Genomic DNA, 24,474 nt, shown 5'->3' on the forward strand with positions numbered 1-24,474 from the left:
TTGGTGGTGTCATGTGTTCTCCAATGCCTTGGTGATGCAAAGTCCTTCAAACATTGTGGATGTAACCGATTATTCAAATCAAACCAAATTGGAAGAATATCATCTTGCCGACTATGACATTGGTGCTCATTCATTGAGCTACCTTATCTGTTTTATGATTTTCCTTTATTTATTTATTTTGTCAAACTTTTTTACTCATTTTTTGGAAATTTTTACTTTTAAAGAGATCTTCTCATATCTTGAATATAACTTGAAATCTCATACTCCTTGATAATTCCACAAATGAATTACGTTTATGCCCTCCTAATACCAATTTTTCTATTTTAACTTGAGTTTCTGGGATGGGGACAATAGGGGACAACGGGATGGGTTAATAGGACGACAAAAAATTCTGCCAATTTTGGGGACAAGGGGATGACAAATGGGGATGACTATATATCTATAGGGAAAATTAAAAATATAGAGATTTGAAATATTTATATGAAAACATGGATAAAGCATGTACTTGTACACAATAGAACCTTAAAACAAAAGAATCAACATAATTCATATGCCAAATTTGTATGACTTTGAGATTCAAAGTCAAATTTGTTCTAGAAGTTAAAGTCAAAGTTCCACAGGTGTCCCCAAGTCTCCAAGACGTTGCTGGGAAGGGGACAGTTAAAAATATACCCAGGACGCGTTCCAGGGTAACACTACAATTTTGTTGATGTAAATTTTGTGAGCACTTCAACATGCGGGATGAAACACTTAGCATTCCAAGACGAAACACCAAATATCAAATCCTTTCTTGAATAAGGAAGCTTAGATGCCAAACAATGTATATGATTGTGTGATGACCTAAGATAAGCTAAAGGTTGCTTCTTATCAATTAGTTAACTCAATTTATGATGCGAGTTGCTGTTATCACTTGGGGACTTACACTTTCCATTTAGTTGACATCAAATTTGCAACTGTGAATGATTTGCCAATAATGACTCTTCAACTACTTATCAAACAAATTGCAAAAAGGTAAGGATTTAGGAATTCAAACTAACTCTAGCAATGCAAGAGACCATTGATGATAATGTGAAACTTTAACTAGTCTATGCTTCACCAAATCAACTATGCAAAGGAGGGTGCTATCTTCTAAGGATGCGTTGATAATTTACATATTGTCAATACTCATTAAAATACCCAATGATGATGCAATCCAAATGAACTTCTCCAATTAGAGTTAAATGCTTGGAATTGGGCCCAAACTAACCTTGTATTGTTTTTTGCGATCAATAGACACCTAAATGTATAATATTAGTTTCACCATTAATCACCAATCAACAATATCTTCCATTCATCTACTTTACTACTACTAATCAACATAAACAAATCCTATTTTAAGTGAGAAGATATAGAATCCATGCAATATTGAAAAATAGAATAAATAATCCACCATGAAATTTAACAATGAATAATGAACAATCTTGACAGTATTATTGGAAGAATCTCTCCAAGTCTCCTCATTAAAAATGATAAGGCCTATTCTTTTATAGTTGAAATGCAATGGAGGACCATGATCAATTCAAGATTAACGAAAAAGATTGTGCCAACAAAGCGCTAGTGTAACAAACAGCTCTAAGCATTAACTGCTTAACCAATTTTAATGAATCACCTTGTGGGCCAATGGGAAAATAGCAAAATTTTGATTGACCAATCAGAAAATATGTTAGAAATATAATATGGACTTTACATATACATTTGGCATGATCTAATTGGATATTCTTGGACATGTGCAACTAGGGCACTTTGATTGGTTGATGATGAGTGGGTGCCACCTGAGCATGCTTATATTGCAACCTTTATTTTGACTCCACCTCCATCATCCATGTTTACAAATCATCTCATATATACATGCTTTAGAGTCTTGTACTTGAAATTGTAACTCGATGTACTGGCCTTGATATTGCTTCATTCCTTGAGCGCAAATTTGATTCACATATTTTCCTCCTCATTCCATGAGATGTGTATATCTTATTATCTTCCATTCAATCATCTCCCTTGGTTGTGGCTTTAAAAAAAATTGGATATACAACATTGGTCATTGCATCCATGATGTTTGGATCTTTTCAATTGAACTTGGAAACTCAAGCTTGCTATCATTTCTTTTGCTTGTAAATTGCTGATCTTCTTGGTACATTTTTCTCCATCTTGCTTTTAATCCCAAACTCTTCTCCTCGTGTTTGTCTTGAATCTTTTGAGAAGAAGCCACCTTTTATCCTTGATCTTAGCATTTGTCCTCAAACAGCTCCACTTTCCCTGCAAAAAAAGAGAGAAAACTTTATTAAGTTCAAAGTTGCATCATGTTCTAGCTTTCCATAATATGTTGACTCCCCATAAAATTTCATAACTCTACCACTCCTTTTTAGTCTTTTTTTTCTCTCAATCGCTTTTCCAAGACTTCGAAATCTCATGCTTTCATGGTCAGCTTCACTTCATAGCTGCATCTTTTCCTTGAATTTTCCTTTTAACTCCGCAATTGATAGCTATGTTCTTCATTCTCGTCCCAATTGCAAACTTAGCGAGCCTTTCTCCCACCATACTTCTCTTGGCTTCAACTTCTCATCATTCGAACTAGACTTAACATTCTCTAGGTGTTGATACCAAAGTAACGAGAATCGGAATTGGCAAGGCTGAATCAAAATGCAATCGGCCATGAATTGGATTCGAATCAGCCACAAATTGGCAAATTTAAAAAACCCTTGAAATTTAGAGAGTTTAACGATTTAAAACTTATTTCATACACCTTTTATTGAATATGACTTAAAAACACTATAACGTCATCAAATAGAAGCTAACATACATAAACAAAGAACATAAATGATAAATCCATCACATACATAAAATGTAAATTGTAATTTGTAGCTGAAGTAAACATATAACATAGGATCATATGACATAGATATATAGAATTATAAATATTGTCAAATCATAAATGTATGTAAGATGAAGATCCATAAAATCAATGACATCAAACCATAAATGTATGTAAAATGAAGATCCATGAAATGTATGTCTATCTGTAAACAAAATGAAAAGAGAAGTCTATTTGCTCTAGCTCTAGCTCAAGTCTATCTCTCACTTTTCCTTTCTTTTTGTCATACTCAACAAATTGAAGATTTTTTAGGGTTATAAGAAAGAGAAATGTGAAAAAAAATCATTAAAAAAGTTGTCTTTTTTTAATGTCTTTTAGTTTCCCAATCGGGCTGCTCGATTTTTCCAAGTGATTCTTGGCGATTCATGTGATTCATGGCAATTCATGCCAAGAAATCGCTGGTTCGATTCACTGATTTGCAAAATATTGCTAAGCTTGAACTGAATCGCTGAATCATATGAATTGCTGTGATTCTCGTTACTATGGTTGATACTTATATCCCAATCCAGACATTCTATTGTCTAATCAGACCTTAAGACTTCTAATTCAACCTTTCTAAGGCTTGCCTATTGTTGAACTTTTCACAACTCCACTCTCATCTTCTCAACAAGTTGGCTTTTAAGCAGGCATGGGTTGCTATCAAAGTTGCTCAAACTCATCCCTATAACCTGGAGATTTCCAATGCTGCCACTGAACTAAAGAAAACTTAACACTTACTCCTACTGACAAGCTAAAAAGGGGGTCCCCATTTGCAATGGAGCAATGGTGTGAAAAGGTCAAAACACATCCCTTCAGTCTCACTCTTTGATCGCAAACTATGGCAAATGAAGTCTATTCTATACATTGGATGCTGCGTCCGCTAGCACTTATACTCCGTGATGCCCAAGTAAATGTGTCACAGAATACATCTGCCACCTCCACTCAAGAAAGTCCTTAGCCAGCTAATATGAGAGATGTCGCAACAGATGCAATTCTTCAATGTATTGGTGTGATTGCCAATTTTTTCCATATATGCTTTTCACCTCACTTCACTTTAGAATTGTTATGGAGCAAAAACATATGGTAGTTAAACTTTTTGTTTAAAGGAGCAAAACCACAATACTGAACTCAAATTGTAAACCTCATGATGCTACACTACAGCATCCAAGTGACCTCATCCAGGTTTGGCACTACAGGCAAATGGTTCAGCATAAAGATGCTGCCCTGGATGTGGTGAGAGATACAGTATTCAATAATTTTGCTTAGCAGAAGGGTCCTTTGAATCAGCTACGAAAGTAAAATACCTAAGATTCTGTGAGAATCTGGACTTGGTGTTATGGAGCTTTTTTCCAAGAGCTCTATAATGGAAAACAAATAGTAATGAAAAAATGTTTTGTCCAAAAATTTCTGTGCGCGCTATTTCAAACTTGCAAGATCACACCTTTGATCACACGAATGTGGTATTTAAATTTTTTTTGATAATCTCGATTCTTACAGCTGACATGTATGATAATTGATCAGAAGTGTACTTTGATGTTTGTGTTTTGCAGTAAATAGTACACATTGAGATTCTATTTTGACATGCATGTTATAAATGAGCTTATTGCAGCTCTTGTAAAATCTAGCTGCAATATCAATTGAAGATAACAAGTTCTGCCTTTTTGAAGGACTTCCACTATAAATATATATTGTTGCACCACTGTCTACATGATTAAAAATATCTGAAGGACCCTGGTGAGCTATCAAAAGATTGGGATTTTGAGTTTATGAAATATTTTGGCGGAAATTCAATACTGTGCAATGTCTAGTGATATTAACCCTGCTTCTTTTTAAATGATAAGGTTGAATAGTATATGTTGCAGAGTTTTTCCATAACAGAAAATACTTCCCAATGTTTGTGGACAATTAGTTTTTCTATAACAAGTTCTGCCTTTTTGAAGGACTTACACTATAAATGTATATTGTTGCACCACTGTCTACATAACTAAAAGTATCTGAAGGATCCTGGTGAGCTATCAAAAGATTGGGATTTTGAGTTTACGAAATATTTTGTTGGAAATTTAATACTGTGCAATGTCTAGTGATACTAGTCCTGCTTCTTTTTAAATGATAAGGTTGAATAGTATGTGTTGCAGAGTTTTTCTATGACAGAAAGTACTTCCCAATGTTTGTCGACGATTAGTTACTCCCCAATCTGAGTTGGATTTTAGAAACAAGCTTACACTATTCATTCAAAATACTATTTAAAGGTGTATGGATATTTTCTTCTTTAATTGTCGCAGGAGCATACCCTGATTCTGCCAATAAAAGATTTGTAGTAGTTTTCATCAAATTTTGAGCACTGTCTTTATAGCAAATTCTTGAAATGCACATAAAATATGCACCAAAGTTTATTCTGTACTCAGCCTTTTGTAGAAAGCTTTGCATTGTTTATTCAGAAGGATGATATGACATTGTGCTTTTGGTGGTTTAGAAGAAATATTTATAACTGTGAATTCCAAACAAATTTGTCTTGCTAAGTTTCATGTATTGAATGAACCTTATTTGTAATTTCCATTATTAAATATACATACACCTTTAAATAGTATTTTGAATGAATATTTATTTAAATGGAATTACATAAATCACACACACACACACACACACACACACACACACACAAAGGCAGATTTGAATAGACAACATACCTTAATACATACCTTTATGATGCCTTAACACTTTTTAGAGTTTCCTTTCTTCTCAAGTTAAATTTATGCCAAGAGGTATGTGATTATGTCTCTTTTATTACCTTGTTCTGTTTTCTCTTTTTGATACAATTTTCCTTTCTTCTCATGTTAAATATATGCCAAGAGGTATGTCATTATGTCTCTTTTATTACCTTGTTCTGTTTTCTCTTTTTGATACAATTCTTCTTCTCTTTTCTTATTGAATACTAATTTATAAATCTTGTTTTATTTGATATCTATTTCCTTTTGATCCTTCCTAATCACAACCCTTTCAAAAAATCAGAACTCCTCATAATCACATTCATTTCAAAAAGTCACAGCACCATAATTATAATTTTTTCGAAAAGTCACAACCGTTCATCATTGCAACCTTTTAAAAAAGTCACTTCCTTGTTTTCTTCTCATTCCTTTCCTCTTCCATTAATTCGTCTTTAACTCCTATCTTCTCCTCCTACCTCCTCTCTAAAATGACCTTTCCTCCCTTTTATATCTTAATTTGTAGGAGTCACATCTCTTTATAACATATCTCGACTTTTCATTATATTTAGTTAGTTTATATTATTCTATAGTATATAATTTATTTAGTTATTTATTTATTTTTTATAATCCTTTATTATTAAATCCTATTTAGAAAGGCAACATACTTTCTAAAATATTCTCTTTTGTATTAATTTTATTTATTTGTTCATTCATTGTAATTTTATTAATTTAAATCTTATAATAAATATTGTTTTATTGATAATAGTTTATATATTTAATTATTTTTTCTTATTTTTAATATTTCAATATTAATTTTAATGCGATTTATCATCATTATTTATTTAATAATATTGTATTATCTAATCTTTATTAAAATTCTTTTTACCTGGGGTCAAGACATTATTATTGGTGGGGTGATGTTTCTTGGTGATGAAATTTTCCTTTTAGGTTTTCTCTGATGGCTGAAGTTCTTTATTGTCTACTTTGTCAATTGCCAACATTGCTGATTCAGCCATTGTAATATATCTTCATTCTAAACTGAGTAATAAATATTAACTGTTTCTTATGGAAAAGTTAGAAGTGGCAAACACTACATTTTGGTTTTTGAATAAGCTCAATGACAATTGTCATGTAAAATTATTTTTTCTACATGCCCTTGGCTTAGTTATATCTGTTGTCTTCAAACTAGCAATTTTTATATTTCCCTTAATCATTCTTAAACTGATAGGGAATTATCTCTTAAGAAATATTTGGCTCTAAAGACTGTCGTAAGTGTTTTTCTTTACTCAAAGAAGATGTATGTTTCAAGAGAATTTCTAAATGATAATTTTGCTTAGGTTGTAAGGTAGTGGTATTACTTCGCTGTAGCTAGAAAAGTTCCATTCTGGGATGTATCTTGCACATGATGCTTCTACATGTGAAAGATTTCTCAAACTACATGCTTAATTCCTGATCCTTTTTTTGGAACTTTTTAAAGATGACATTCACAGGAAACTATGCTGAGTACTTCGGGTTCGCTACGGATGTGGATGCTGTGGTTTATTTGATGCTAGTAAATGACATGATTAATGGGCTTTTTCCCACATCCATAACAATTGGAGAAGATGTGAGTTATTCACTTGCATTTTATTTTTACTTATATCTTCTGATGTTATAGTTTGTTGTTTTAAAATTGCTATTATGCAATACTAATATCTGATATTTTTCCTTTTGCTCTTTAGTATGTATGAAAAGGAAAAAGGAACCCAAACATGTATTAGTATCCCAAAATGCAATTTGGAACAAATTTTTTCTTTTGAACTGAAAATGATGAAATAGTTTTGACTAATTGAGACTGATATGCCTTTCTGATAGCTAATGGCTAGTAAATAATATGATATACCAAGAACTTTGTTGTTTGGGGTGGTGATAACCATTCTGCATTATTGCTAACTGTTGAGATCTTGGTTGTTTTATTATAAATATATGAACTACCATCAGCAATTGTAGCTGTCAATACTTTGACATATTTGAACTAATTAATAGAAAAGAATGAGCTTTGAGAAGATGAATATTTATCTTTCTCAATACATCACAAAATAAGTAGTGTGTGAAGGAAAATCTCCCTTTGAGATTATGAGTGGAAACTCACTGAGAGTCGGCTAGACTTAAAACTATACTAAATCTAGACGAAAGCTTTAGACAAAATATATGGATATGCACATTTAAAATATTTCATTATTGTAGTTTGCACAAACAAATAGGATCGAGTGCCTGCATTTTTGCACTTGGAAGCATGTATAATATCATTAATAATCATGTTTTACAATTGAAAATCTCACAGGTAGAATGGGAAAACTATCTAAACAAAAATACACGTAACAGTTTTATGCTGGCTAAAAACAAGTAGTAGCATTCAATGGTAGCCAATGTTTGGAGAAATATTAATTTAAACAACAAATGGTTCCAAATTTGCATGAATTAAAAGGCTATGTTGCATGCAAAGATACAACCTAGATAGACATATTGTTCATACTAATTTAGTTTGCACAAACAAATAAGATAAAGTGCCTGCATTTTTACCCTTGGATGCATGTATCATATCATTAATAACCATGTTTTACAATTGAAAATCTCACAAAAATAAACATAACAGTTTTATACTGGCTAAAAGAAGAGACTAGTATTCCATGGCAGCCAATGTTTGGAGGAATATCAATTTAAATTTTAAACAACAGACATTTCCAAATTTGCAAGAATTGAAAGGCTATTTTGCATGGAAAGATACAACCTAGATAGACATATTGTTCATACTAATCTCAACTGAGTGCAATAATGAGCTAAATATAGTAAGATCCTAGGATACTAAAAATATTCTAATACCCTCCCTTAATAGTCATTCTATGAGCTACCCTGCAGAAGACAATACATGTCTTTTAGTTACAAATCCTTTAGAACATTTTGCTGCTTCTAAGACCTTCCCTGGATATGTAGATTTTTGATGACTAAGAGTAGCCAAAAAATAGAGAAGGTTGTCCCCTTCTTCAGAATGGTCTGCCTCTAATTCTGCCACTGAGTTGAGTCTGTCATGAACCCTCTCAGAATCTACAAAACCACTAATAAAAAATCATCACAAAACATCCAACCTAAAGTTGGATAACTGAATTGTCCTTGTGTTGAAATAAAAAAAGATGGACACTGAGAAAAATTAGCGGCACAATATTGAGAAAAATTTGACAAATCCTCCAAACTATTGCAGATGTGACAAATGCCCCAAAACATACTACAAGATACCATGATTTGAAGATAACAAAGCATCGGTTTGTTGGAAAAGGTAAATATTCTAAAATAGAAAATCCCAAGTGAACTTTGTGAATTATAGAAACCACAAATGATTTTGAGGTGAAAAATCGACCAAATCCAAACATGATTTTTGAGGTGAAACTCTGATCAAAACAAACACAAGTTTTGAGGTGAAATTTGATCAAAACCAAAGTCAATTTTTGGGGTAAAAAATCTATCAAAACCAAACACATAATCCGAGACATGGATCAAAGAGTACGAAATTGGGTTTTGGAGGAATAATAGTAAAACCCAACAATTTATCCTTTTTGTAGGAAAAGTAATGAAAATTCTCCAAATAATTTTTTAGGAAAAATTATGAAAACTCGGCGGATAATTTTTGAGGAATAATTATTAAAACCCACTAGATTGTTTGTAAGGGAAAAAATTACTTCAAACTCCACTTTTTCTTAAGGATAAAAAATTATTAACAACCTTAGAATTTTTTAAGGATAAAAAATTATAAAAACCCACAAGATAATTTTATAAGAAAAAATTATAAGCCCTAGAAACCCATAACTAGGCAAAAAACAATATGTGAAGAAACCCTTGATTTTTTTTGTTGTAAAAGTTGAGTAAAAAACAAAAATGAATAGGGCTCCATTGCAGCCAACTAACCTGCAAAAAATAGCAAGCTTTCAAACTGCACTAGATCATGAGCTGACATCAGAGATTGAGATTTAGTTTTATTTCTCATGGGATTTCTAGACGTGGATTACAGAAATAAAATGCCTTCAAAACTTTCTTCATGATCTTGGGCCTTCCCATGAGGAAGTCATACCATAACCGGCTCCTCCTTTTGAACCATGAAATTACTAAAAATTAAATAAAACTGAATTAACAATACACAAATAAATAGATTTTTACAAACACAAAATGTTTTAACTGAAAAGCAAGTTGTCTATCAACATCTAAAAATAGACTATAAGTAAATGTTAAATGGCCATTAACTAGGGTTCTAGAATAATGAGCTAAATACAGCAAGAACCTAGGATACTAAAACTAATCTAATAATATATACTTTAGAGGAAGTTGGATAACCTAGTGACATGCAATGTTAACTCACTAGCAGGTAAGTTAACATTACCATTTGATGTGGCCCATGAGAATTATGACTTTGATAGCAGGGTGTTAATTATATACGGTCATGAACTGAATGCCATGATTAAGGTACTTCTTCCTTCACACTTTCCATTTGATTGGTCGCTGTCAATTTACTATGGAAAGAAGGCTATGTTATGTTAATGATGTGTGTACTCCTTATATCGATGTAGCTTAGTTGGTTGACTCTGTTACACCTTCTCCAGTCACTTATTTTTAGATGTAATGTTTTATGGAATCTGTTAATGGAATTATATGCATGCAAAAGTCTCATAATGGAAAAGATCAGTGCCGTGCATCATGCTTGAGAAACTGTTTTGTTTGCATCTTTTTGCTTGATTGGCTGGATAATTATAAAATGGCAGATTGTTAAGTTGAAGCTATCATTGTGCTTTAGATGTGGATTTATGTTTGGTTTATGCAATACAGTCCTTCAATGTAACACTGACTTGTTTGGGTGTGATGTTTTCTGGACACTTCTAATAACATCAGTTGTGTGATAATCTCATTGTGCAATAGGTGAGTGGAATGCCAACCTTCTGTCTTCCTGTCCAAGATGGAGGAGTTGGATTTGATTATCGACTTCATATGGCAGTGGCTGACAAATGGATTGAACTACTTTCAAAGTGAGTGTATCATCGTAACATAGTTTTTGAATGTACTTTGGAACATATTGTTTCGGCAATGTTCATGAACAGTATAATTCTTGTCACAATAATACATCTCTGCACAACTATTTGATGTAATATATGAGGCATTTGTTTGGGTAGGTATTTGTCACTTTTCTTGTTGTGCGGGTATTTCTTTCTTCTTTCTTTCTCACTTGTTTTTATTCTGTGTGTTTCTCTAATATAGGAAGAAAGATGAGGATTGGCAGATGGGTGATATTGTCTTCACACTTACAAATAGGCGATGGTCGGAGAAATGTGTAGTATATGCAGAAAGTCATGATCAAGCTCTTGTTGGTGATAAGACAATAGCCTTTTGGCTTATGGATAAGGTATTGCTAACATCCAATGCTCTTGTTCTCCTTGTGTAGTTGGAATTTTTTCAGATCATTATTAACTTATTAAGTAGTCTACTTTTAAAATTACAATGATGTGAAAGTTTTGGAAAGTCAAGAAAACTGAATATATATGGCCTTTGAATTGTTCTGTTTCTCTAAGCCAATAAATAGTCACTTCCCCCTTTGTAACAAAATTAATAACTCATTGAATTTTTATAAAACTGAAATAATTTAGTAAAACCATGCTCAATCAAGATCTACAACACTTACTGTATGTGTTGAATTCTTAATAGTTTTCTGAGAGGTAGCTAATGTGGAAATAGTCTTGGTTTTTTAGTGCTAACACCCAATGGTATTATTTTCCTTGTGTAGTTGGAATTTATTCTGATACTTATTAAGTACTCTAGTTTTTAAATTAAAATGATGTAAAAGTTTTGAAACTCAAGAAAACAGAATAAAGATGGCCTTTGAACACTTCTGTTTCTCAAAGCCCTTAAATCACCATTTTCCCCCTTTGTAATAAAATTTAAAACTGAATGATTTTTTATGAAACCTTAAATAGTTTAGTAAAATCATGCTTAATCAAGATCTGCAATACGTACTGTATGTTGAATTCTTAATAGTTTTCTGAGAGGTAACTTATGTGGAAATAGACTTGGGTTTTTAGAGTTATAAATTTGAAACATAATAATGTACGAGGGCATACAGTTCTCTCTTTTAGTTTTTGTTGAATATAACAACAATCATATACACTGTTATATACTTATTATCAATATTTATATTTTGTAATTTATTTTCTGTCCTAATCAGTCAATGTGGCTCTGTGTTGGCATGTTAAATTTGATTCTAATGGCCTCCCTCCATTAATTTTCATCTCCTGTTCTAATTTGACATTTTTTATTATTTCCTTTATGCATTTTTACAAAAATAGTGTCTTTTTCATATGGTGGAATGTTTCCTTTTTACTGTATGTTATGCTGAACAACTAAGAATGGTGAGAATATCTTCTTTTCAATTGATTTTCCTGTAGAAAATGATAAACTAGAGTTCCTGGAATGAAGAATAAGTTATAACTATTGAGTCTCAGCTAGGATGATGTTGTAACCTGTGAACTGTTGGTGAATTAGCATTGCTATGTTGGAACTTTAATTTAGTCTCTCTCTCTCTCTCTCTCTCTCTCTCTCTCTCTGTGTTTATAGGTTTCCTAATTTATGAAATTAGTTCCGGGAAAACACATCCATTTTTTTGGTTAATGTTTCCAATTGTTTTTTTAGTAATCGGTATGCTTGAGAATTTACATCGCAATTCTTCAGTTGAATTGCTTTAGGAAAAGTATACGGTTATGCATTCTTGCAACTTCTGTTTCAAGTCCTTTATAAAGTGGTCAAACGTATTCTGGTTTACAACTGATTGACAAGTGCATTAGTGTCAATGGGTACTATATTTGAAACTGAACTCTATTCGAATGATCATTTTTGTTTTCTGAATCAAAAGATGTTCGACTTTATACTGCAGGATATGTATGATTGTATGGCACTTGATCAACCTGCAACTCCAGCTATAGATCGTGGAATAGCTCTCCACAAGATGATTCGACTTGTCACGATGGGATTAGGTGGTGAAGGCTATTTAAATTTCATGGGAAATGAATTTGGACACCCGGGTACTAAAATTTTCTTTGAGCTTAGCACATTTTATTGAGTATGAATATTCAGATATGCTAATATTTAACCCTAACAAATTATAATTTGATTCTTGATGGTTGTCATACATATAGAGTGGATTGATTTTCCAAGAGGTGACCAACATCTTCCAGATGGTAAATTTGTTCCTGGAAATGATAATAGCTTTGATAAGTGCCGACGCAGATTTGACTTAGTAAGTTATTAATGAATTGTTGAGACTTTCAGGTCCATTTATTTTCTTTGATTTGTTTTTCCATTGGAAAGATAGATATGAGTTTGGATAGCTTTTTAGTGGAATAGCTGTTTATAAATATGAGTTTGGATGCACTTTTGGAACTTATAACTAGAAGTTTAAGTGTTAAACATATGGGTGTCCTGTCTTCATCTACATCAAGTATGAGACTGTTCTGCGACATATTTGATTTATTTATCATGTTTTCCTGTTTTTTATGATGTGTGTACTCCATAACTTGGTTTTCAGGCCTGATTTGAAAATATACTCGATATTTTGTCTCCCTGAGAGAAAGAGAGATATATTTTGAATGAATAGCTATATTGCTTATCTTATCAAGCATTCTTAACTCTGAAATTTAGGATATGGTCCTGTTCAGAATTTTATCACCACATTAACACAAGTATTCATTACTCTATTTTTAATCAACTATTGCATTTGTTACCTTTTTTTCTGAAACCATTTTATTTCCACCTTTTCTGTCAGTTTATGTAATTTATGGCTTTGTCTTCTATCTTGTTTTTAGAGAAAATTCATGTGTTATTCAAAATAATCTATTGATAGAATTTTTCTACATGGAGGTTATGTGTGTAAAGATCCGGAACTGGCTTCCAACTTGAATATTTGGCACAACTTATTGTCTTTGCAATTTTAACAGTTTTATAATGTATTTGCTTTTGTTTTCCTATGAAAATTAAAATCAACAACTTCAAGAAGTTTAAAATGATAACAGATAATAACCAGATAAACTTCCTTAGCACTTTATTTTGCAAGTTCTTTGGAAAACATAAATGAAAATCATATAATATGAATATGGCACCTGAACTGCAATTTATTGTGTCAAGCTGTGAAACTCAGCTGCTCCCTTATTGTTCACGGTGACTCCTCAATGCCAAGCCCACTGCAGCTGATAGCCGTCCTTGGGTGGCTCACGGTAATGCAGATTTCTGTGAAGAAGACGGCAAGCAAGGGAGCCAGATTATACATGTGCTTCCCAAATTCCTTAGTACGAGCTGCTGACTTGAGATGCAAGCTCCAATAAATGCCTCCCGGCTTCTTGACAACCGTTTCAACTCAAGCATGGGCTGTGAGTGATATTTGGGCACTAATAATACTGACGCCCAACCTCTTCAAGGTAATTGCCTTCGTTTCAACCCTGGCCGCTGGGATTAATAAATATGCAGTCTCTCAATATCAAATTCAATCTCCAATACAGGCTTTTAGCAAAAAATGTAAATCTCCAGACTTCTAGAATTATTAACAATTCTCCAAGCCATAGTTGGACAGAGTAGGAGAATTTGATAATTGTTTACCTCAGCACGATTATCAATGAAAACTTAGAAATTCTTAAAACCCTCAAGCAATGAAATGAGCAAGAAAATATATAATATTCAAGATGATCTCCCATTCTCCAAAAGCCATATTTATAATACAAATTGGAGCCACTTAGCTTCATGCTCACACCTTTCACTTAAAAACAACTTTTATAATATAAAGTCATAACACTTCATATTAAAAAATACAATGATAATAAAGTGTATCATAAATAATCATTAAACCACAATCCTCCAGATAAATATGACTTCAATAATAATTCATTGAGAGATCATATAACTTTGCATGAACTGCACACCCAATATAGTAACCGGCCAAGAATGACTTACTAAAAATAGTAAGTCCAAAAATAGCAGTATCTCGACAAAGACTCCCAAATCCAAACGTCAACTCATGAGGGTTGTGATGATGAGCTGAAAAAACCATACTTTAGAAACCTGCTAAATCGGCGACATTACAATGTGTTCTATCATTGTGTCAAATCCTTGAGTTCAAGTGCATCCAAAACAGATCAAAAAAGGCCCAAAACCTAATCACTTAGAAAACAATTCTCAAAGTTCATACTGAAAACATCTTAATTTATGATAAACAACATTCAGGTTTCCTGACAAAGATGGCTAGAAGTGGAGAATAATACTATAGGATTGGTACCTATAAGGAAATTGTTTCTAAGAAGTTGCATAAGAAAAAGAATGTTCGGGGTGAACAGAATGTAGTAAGAATAGAAGGAAGTCCTACTGAGACTTCTGGGCGTAGAAGATTTAGAGTGATGGCCGTTTCTCCCATTGTTCTTCAAAGAAGCACACAAAAGAAGAAGAATATGTTTACTATAGGAGATAAAACTTGTGCATATTATTGATAGTGAGGAAGATGAAGAGAATAAAATCTCTAATAAATCAATTTAAAGAATGAAATATAAGAGATCTAGAAAGAGCAAAGAAATTTTCTCAGAAGAATAAGATCCTTAGTTGTCTTCAATAACTTGATTCATCATGGTCATTTGAAGAAATTTCCTGAAGCATTCTCAATATTACCTTCATTGTAATATCCCTTTCTAGTTTGGGTGCAAATTTGTTGACTTAAACCCCTCAATGAATATTGTCAAACACTTGTCCACAAAGTATGAACTTGCTTCTCTTTGTTTCCATTAGTTTGTTTTGTCTTGATTGCAAATAGTGCTAAAATGATGACAAATGAAGACTAACAAACATATGCCAATGAAATGCAGCACAAGACTTTTTTGTCCCTCCCAAATGCAGATTATGACTTACATTAGTGCCAAACAACACCAACAGCTGATTGTCATGAAACTACTATGCTAATTATGAGCAGCATAGATATGAACATTACATCAAATATTTGGTGTGTATCTTATCCCTACTTATTGAGGTGCAGAAATCAGCAATTGCAATTTATTGAATGCAGATCAGGATCTAGCAAATAACATCAACACAATTTTGAAACAATTGATATTAAACCCAAAATGATATTGCAGGTATAGTGGAGCCCAAAGATGAATCACAGCTCTCAGTAATTGAGGACAACCTGATATCAATGCATGCAAACATGGAGTGGTGGTACTTTCTAGTCAAACTGGCCTCTATGCTTCCAAATGCTGCCCTAACAACTACCTGCAATAACCATTCTTGTCTCATGTGATGTCCCCTTTCATAAAGGAGGTTCAATAAAAATCAATAATAATAATAAACAAATAAATAAACTATAAATAAATAAGAATTAAATATAATCACAAGTCTACATTTTACTCTAAAAACATCAAGAGAAAAAATGATATATCCCTCTGACTTTATTTGTATCCGAAGGTCAACATTCCCTACTATTCTAATCAGTGATTAGAAGGAATGCCATATATATATACATTGAATACATTTTAGTTGAATAAAAAACAGAAGCTAAAAAGAAAGTGAGCTGTCAATACTCAACAGCCGTGAGGAACATAGAAGTAAAATATTATATCTGAAAGGTATTAGAGAATAAGAATCATTTTGTGTGTGTGTGTTTATATATACATATATATAAAGTAAAATCAAAGTTGTATTTATTTATATAAAATATGCTCATTAATAATATTGAAATTCTGTAAGTTAAGTGAAATAATATCAGAACTACATGTTCATATGGGTGTAGATACATATTCAGGACAATGAACACATTTTAGTTGAATAAAAAACAGGAGTTAAAAAGAAAGTGAACTGTCAATACTCAACAGCTGTGAGGGACATAGAAGCAAAATACTATATCTGAAAGTTATTAGAGAATAAGAATCTTTGTGTGTGTGTGTGAAAAAACTAAAATCAAAGTTGTATTGAAATTAGATAAGTTAAGTGAATTAAAATCAGAAGTACATATTCATATGGGTGTAGATATATATAATTGGACAATAATTAAAAAATGAATTGAAATCAAACTTGTATTTATATATATAATATATGCTCATTAATAATATTGAAATTAGATAAGTTAAGTGAAATGTGTTAAGTTTATAACAGTGATAACATACTAGTTTGAGAGTGTAGACCACACCATAGTCTTCTTCCCTCTAATATCATTTAATGCATTATATATCTTACACTTCATGAAAGGATGGGCGGCGATTCTTGGTATATGTTAATGTTAACACTAACTATAACTTAATAGTTATGTTAGTTTATGTTTAATTATCTCCATTGGTTGCCAATTTCTAGAATTGGAGTATGAGCTAACCTAGAGAGGGTTGTCCCTTTGAGGAACATGCCCTTTGGTCATGGTATAAAAGGTAGGTATTATTGTAGTTTGAGGACACACAATAATCACAAGTCTGCTCCTTCAAGCAATACTTCTCCATACGAATTTATTGCAGAGACAATTAAATTCAAAACAGCATTCAACATTCTGATAACTCCTACATTCAGAAATAAAAAAGATTATCTACAGCAGCTAAAGGATATTAGAAAAGTCTGATCTTTATAACAGAATTTGCAGAAACTTTACATGGTATCAGAGCTTTGGTAGTCGAACCTAGGCTCTGCAAATCAAGTAATCAGACCTTATATATATCTAGCATCATTCTCCTATCTTCAATGACATACACAATCAGACCCAATGATAGGTTTGATGGGAAGGAATACTTTGATGCCTAGAAATTCAGAATCATGATGATTCTTGAAGAAAATGATGTAAAACAATTTGTTGATTTAGCATCCAAACAACCTCCAGTTGAACCTCATAAATCTATCTGGAGTAAAGAAAATAGGAAAGCCGTTCAGATCATACTAGATGGAGTGAAAAATGATATTGTACCTATGCTAACAAAACATCAGACAATGTTTGCTATGATGAATGCACTACTAAATGCATATGAGGTTAATAATGCAACCAGAGTTCTAGCACTAAAAAGGCAACTAAGTCACATACAAATAAAAAAGGGAGAATCAATGAATTCTTACTTCTTAAGAGTTGCCAGCCTAAGAGATGAACTTGCAAGTATAGGAACCATCATTAGTGACATGGAACTAACACTAATGGCTATAGACGGGTTACTAGATTCATGAGAAACTTTCTCTAAAAGAGTAAGTGCCAGAAATAAACTTCCTGACTTCAATAGACTTAAGGGAGATTGTCTTCAGGAAGAATCCATAAAACTAAAGAAAGGAGGGAAATTGAAAACGAAAGATGAATAACTTCATGTTCTTAATACAAACTCCTATAAAGTCAAGAAGAAGCATTTCAAGAAGAAAATGAGTAATCAAAAGAATGACAAATCTAAGTAAGATCTATCCAAAATAAAGTGTTTCAAATTTGAAAAGTTTGGACACTATAGATATAATTGCCCTGAGAATTCTAAACAACAAGTGAATTGTACAAATGTTACTAAGGAAGAAGATAACTATGATCTCGAGAATCATGTATTGTATTCGTCACCATCAAATGAAGTCTCAAGAAAAGCATGGGTAATTGATACTGGATCATCTAGACATATAACAGGATACAAAGAAGCCCTGGATTCTATATTAGAAAAGGTTAATGGTGAGGTCACCATCGGTGATAATTCAGCACATTCCGTCAAAGGAATTGGAAATTGCACCTTGAAACTAAAATTAGGAAATTCTTTTCTTCTCAAAGGAGTACTACTCTATGTACTAGGAATAAAAGGAAATGTAATCTCGGTTACAACACTTGAAGATGGACATAATATTGCATTCATGGATGGTAAATTAATAACCTGGGCTAAATTCCTCAATTAAGAAAGCGAAGTTGATTGGTCAGCGAAAAGGGTATTTGTATGAATTAAATTCAAAACTTAGTCGGCCTATTCAAGCTTTAATTCATGAAGGTGCAGCCATAAATGAAATATGGCACAAAAGGTTAGGACATCTAAATTTCAAAACCTTATCAAGTATGGAGAAGATGGTTACTGGTTTACCTAAACTAAATAAAGACCACTCAAGCATATGCAAAGGGTGTGCTTTGGGTAAGAACACCAAAAGTCCATTTCATGATAGCACTAGAAAAACCAACAATTTTTTCGAATTAATTCATTTAGATTTATGTGGACCTATGTTTTGTTCCTTCTCTTGGAGGATTCTAGTACTATATTTTGTTCATAGATGACTTCTCCAGGAAAACATGGATTTACTTCTTAAAGTGGAAAGAATTAAAAGAAATCGTAAAGAGATTTAAAGAATTCAAAACTTTAATTGAAAACTTATCAAGACATAAAATTAAAACTCTTAGAATTGGTAATGAAGGGGAATACACCTCAGATTTGTTTAAAAAGTTTTGTAAAGAAACAAGAATTAAGAGGGAGTATACATTCCTTATAATCTAGAACAAAATGGGGTAGCAGAAAGAAATAATAGAACAATTATAGAAGTTGCTAGAGCTATGATATTTGATCAAAATCTAGTTGTATTGCTGTCTATATTCAAAATAGAAGCCCTCACTCCTACCTTAGAGATAAAACTCATGAAGAAGTCTTTACCAAGGTTAAACCCAATATAAGTCATCTTAGGATTTTTGGGTGCCCTGTATATATCCATGTTCTAAAAGAAAAGGGAACTAAGTTAGAACCCTTTGGGAGGAAAGGTATTTTTGTAGGTATAGTGAAACATTTAAAGCATGTAGGATTTTCATACCTGGACAGAAAAGTATTGAACTTAGTAGAGATGTAATTTTTGAAGAAGATCTAGCATTCAAAAGAGCCCTAAGTTCTAAAGAACCCTCTCCTTTACTTAGTTTTGAAAGAAATACTAAGTCTGAGTCTCAGAGGGAGAACATAGAAGAAATTGAAGATGAAATTCAAAATCTTAACGTTGAAGAAACTCAAAATTCTAAGAAAAGATCACTTGGGCCATTAAAATAGTCGAGGAAGCTCAAGACTTTGCTGTACCTTTTGGAACAGTCAGAGAAAGGAAAAGACCCAAAAGATTTTCTAGTTATACAATGAACATGAATGATTTGTCCAAAATAGAACCAACCAATCCTTCAGATGCTATTAAACATACAACTTGGAAAGAAGCTATGATAGAAGAATACCAATCTATTACCAAGAATGATGTTTGAGAAATTGTTCCAAGACTTAAAGGAAAATCTATTGTTTCTTACCTTTATAAGAGTAGTCCTAGCCATGGCGGCATTGAAGGGATGGAAAGTACATTAGATTTATGTAAAAACAACATTCCTAAATGGAAAGATTACAGAAGAAGTATATCTAGAGCAACATGAAGGATTTGAAACTCATGATCCTAATATTTTTGTTTGCAAGCTCAAGAGAGCTCTCTATGGGCTTAAGTAGGCTCTAAGGGCTTGGTATGAAAGAACTGATAAGTATATCACCGGCTTAGGATTCTCCAAAAATGAAGCCGATCCAAATTTATAGTGTAAAAGGAATAAAGATGATATGGTAATTTTGATACTGTATGTTGATGATTTACTAATAACAAGTGATGATCATCTCATAGATCAATGCAAGAAATATCTAATTAGAGAATTCGAGTTGAAAGACTTAGGACTCCCTCATTACTTCCTAGGACTTGAAGTAAGACAAAATTTTGACAACATTATACTTAATCAAGGGAAATATACATCATATATTTTGAAAAGATTTGGAATGTGGAATTGCGAGACTAATCTACATAAGCTTAAAGAAGCAGCAACATAATCACCTTCTATAGATTTTACTCTCTATAGATAGATGATTGTATCCCTTATGTATTTGGTAAATACAAGGCCTGATATTTGCTATGCTGTTAATGCCTTAAGTCAGTTTATGTATGAGCCAAAGGAGATTCACCTAGTTGCAGAAAAATACATTATGAGATATTTACTAGGCACTCTTAATCTTGGGCTTAAATATGAGAAAGTTGATTTAGATTTACATGGATTCACTGACTTAGATTGGGGTGGAAGTGTTAAAGACAGAAAAAGTACTTCCGGATGTTGTTCTAGTTTAGGATCAGCAATGATATTTTGGATATGCAGAAAGCAGTCTTCGGTAGCACAAAGCTCCACAGAAGCCTAACACATTGCAGCAATGATGGCCTCTCGAGAAGCAGTTTGGCTTAGAAAGTTACGTGTGGGATTATTTGGGCAAGCCATGAATCCTATGATTATTCATTGTGATAATCAAAGTTCCATCAAGCTTTTGGTGAATCCAGTTTTCCATGACAAGTCCAAGCATATCGAAATTCCTTATTATTATGTAAGAGATATAGTAGACAGGAATACTATAAAATTAGAATACATTTGCACTGCAATTTAGATAGTAGACATTCTCACCAAACCTCTCTCTAGTGTGAAGATAGATCACTTCAGAAAAAGACTTAGTATGGTTGTAATTCATTTGTATTCTTTAAATTATTAATAAATTTTTTTTTTTTGTCAGGCTATTGATTGTTATGGGCTCCACCATCTGTATTCATTATTTAAAAGGTGATGACCTCTGAGGTAATGAATACTTATATAAAAGACTTTATGAGAGATGACGATCCCTCAGATAATGTATTGAACAGTATAGAACTACTGTTAGATCTAGGTGAATTAAAGATCATTTGTGACATAAGCATTTCTATGTCTATTAATCACAAATTGGATAAAGGAAGAATTTATTCTTTAGACTTTATCCTATTTTTTGGTAGATCTTAACTCAAGTTCAAGTAGTGATTTAGGAGTACCAGTTCCTATGAGTCACAACTTAGATAAATGAAGAATTTAATTATTCTTCAGATTTTGTCCTGTGTGTATTGCATTACATGCAATAGTGACATCACTAGTATAAGTGATGAGTCATATCACAAGATGGTTATATGACTCAGTATCATATGTTCCATGATGCCATTTTCTCAAGAAGATATAGATAGATATAGAGTATCAATCTATGCTTATTCATCGTAATTGATGATGCTAGATATGTTATCTCTCAGTATGGTTATCAAGTTAAGAGGGGGTGTTAAGTTTATAACAGTGATAACATACTGGTCTGAGAGTGTAGACCACAACATAGTCTTCTTCCCTCTAATACCATTTAAGGCATTATATATCTTACACTTCATGAAAGGATAGGCAGCAATTCTTGGTATATGTTAATGTTAACACTAACTATAACTTAACAGTTGTGTTAGTTTACGTTTAATTATCTCCATTGGTCACCGATTTCTAGAAGTGGAGTATGAGCCAACTTAGAGAGGGTCATGGTATAAAAGGTAGGTATTATTGTAGTTTGAGGACATACAATGATCACAAGTCTGCTCCTTCAAGCAATACTATCCCATACGAATTTATTGTAGAGACAATTAAATTCAGAACAGCATTCAACATTCTGATAACTCCTACATTCAGAAATAAAGAAGATTATCTACAGCAGTTAAAGGATATTAGAAAAGTCTGATTTTTATAACAGAATTTGCAGAAACTTTACAAAATGAAATAATAACTAAATAATCATATGGGTGTAGATACATATATAGGACAATAATTAAAAATTCATATATATATATATAGACAAGCTGGTTCATCTACAAACATGTTTGTGCTAAATGAAAGATGCAAACAAGTAATTTGACTTGCATTAATTTAGTACGAGAATGTGTCTCTTTGTTTTAAGAGGCATGAGTTTAGAAACAAAAAGGATATAAGTGACCGAATCATGCATTACGGAGAAGGGGGGATAAGATTTAAAAAACCAGTAAGGGAACAAACACAAAGACATCAGAAATAAGATTAAAAAACAACCCTGAGTCAGCAGTGATCAGACCCATAATGGGAAGAACGGGAAAGAGGAAAGACTGATAAATAGATTGAGTGGACAGCATGGCAATAAGAGCCAGCTAAACATCAAACAATGTTGACAACTTCCAGTCATCCATTGAAAGGAAATTGACTCATTCACTTACTCAGAAAGAAAAAGAAAAACAAAATTACTGTCACTTTTACTATGACGGTGATAATATTATCATCAGGAGGTAAGATGAAATATTATCAGTGCTTACGAATCTCATCTTAGAAAGGATAGAAACAGATACAGACAAATCTGCATCCTAATCAGCATCAAAGTCAGCATTGATAAGTAGACAACAAATTTGTAGGAGAGTCATCAAGGGAGGAAAGCAAGGAGTTTGGCAGTCACAATCACCTTACACCAGAAAAATCATCATTTCATAATATTAATAAGGATCAGGAAAACATCTTGGTCAGAACATAAGAAGTCTCTATAGGAGACAGCCGATAAAAGAGGAATCCAGTCAGCAGACAAAGATAAATATGAATAGTAAGTAGAAAGGAGGCTTTCAATGAGTGTACACATCTAGGAGCATGATACAATCTGTAAACGAGTTAAACATATAATAGGTTGAGCCAGAAAATTCAGTACACTCTTAATCCTACTGCCATCAAAAGGAGGAGTCTAAATCAGCAGCCCTTACATCCAGTCAGCCATATGAATATTCAATCAATGATTATAGTTGACATGGCCGGAGAATTATAGTGATAGTATGACAATACTTATTTTGCATAGATAAGATCTTTCAGATCCATCTTAGTAGTGGGCATAAGGTCATCATAAAGAACAATAAGAATAAAAAGCATATACCAGGACTGGGTGCTCAGCCACTCAGTAAAGGAATCAGTGCATCGAGTTTGTAAATGAAGAAAAGATACTCTATTGAGTGTTATAATTCCTACCCAGGAATTAAGGCAGATATACTTAAATCTCTGAATGTCAGTATATATTGAAAGGCTTATAAGACATATGCATATGTGAGGATGGATACACCCACAACAGGTAGTCATAAGGCCTAGGATGAGAAAGAACTCTCTTCTAGGAAGGATGGATATATCAAGATTGATTATCCATAAGGTCTTAAGGAGAGAGAGTATGGCGAGGAGATGATACTTAGTTGAAGAGCTTTTCTAAGTCATCTTGAACCCCAGGAAGCACTCCCCTAGGAACGAAGTATTTGATCACAATCTCTCCTTAGCAAGGGGTTAATTTGGGAGATAGGAACTTTTATTTTTTTGGCACGACTGGTAATAACTAGATAATAATTTACTCTTATTAATGATTTTATATAATCTCGTAGGAGTACTAACATATGTTATAGGTCCATTCGTCATGGAGCTAATTGACATCAGCCTAGACAGCATGAGCCTACAACTGCCTTATTTCTCTCATACACAGGCTTTAATGGCTGGGAAAAGTAGTAATGCTGACTAGTTTCTACACCTGCTAACAATCCCTGAAATATCTACGGTTCCAAATTGTCATTGTCACCACCAATTAACTCAATCATGGCTTTTGTATAAAGTCATCACTCATTGCTTAATTCATTGGAATATTACACCAACTCAATGTGCTTTAGACTAAAAGATTTACATTGAGTCAAGTTGTAGTTTGGAAACCCTTGTTTCAATCTCCTCTTTGCACAAAACAAAGTTATCCAAATGTACAGGATATGGTTCAAGTTCCTTTTGTTTGGCTTTTATATTTCCCCTTCACAAATCTACCAAGCAGCTTCTCCCACATTCCACGTGAATGAATTAACTTTTGTTTTGCATACATTTGAATAATAATATTTAATTATAATTCCTTCCAACTCGGCACCAAAGTGTAACTCTATTAAATGTACATTTAATGCACTAGACCACTTTTACAATAAGCTTAACTTAATTAATAATTAACAATCAAATAAATTTCTTATTAATTCCTC

General features: G+C 32.7%; 1 protein-coding gene across 1 annotated transcript in view; it reads left to right on the plus strand.

The window, feature by feature from the left end:
- The window catches only part of LOC149539820 (1,4-alpha-glucan-branching enzyme 2-2, chloroplastic/amyloplastic-like), a 229,060-nt gene that overhangs the window by 94,077 nt on the left and 110,509 nt on the right, over positions 1-24,474 (plus strand). The window contains exons 15-19 of the mRNA XM_089801015.1: positions 7,070-7,198; positions 10,534-10,640; positions 10,870-11,014; positions 12,536-12,683; positions 12,798-12,898. Of these exons, the coding sequence (XP_089657141.1) occupies positions 7,070-7,198; positions 10,534-10,640; positions 10,870-11,014; positions 12,536-12,683; positions 12,798-12,898 (630 nt within the window). The remainder of the gene's footprint in view (positions 1-7,069; positions 7,199-10,533; positions 10,641-10,869; positions 11,015-12,535; positions 12,684-12,797; positions 12,899-24,474) is intronic.

This window comes from Cupressus sempervirens, chromosome 9 (genome assembly GCF_028749045.1).
Source record: "Cupressus sempervirens isolate cs-2001-9-10 chromosome 9, ASM2874904v1, whole genome shotgun sequence".
NCBI lineage: Eukaryota > Viridiplantae > Streptophyta > Pinopsida > Cupressales > Cupressaceae > Cupressus > Cupressus sempervirens.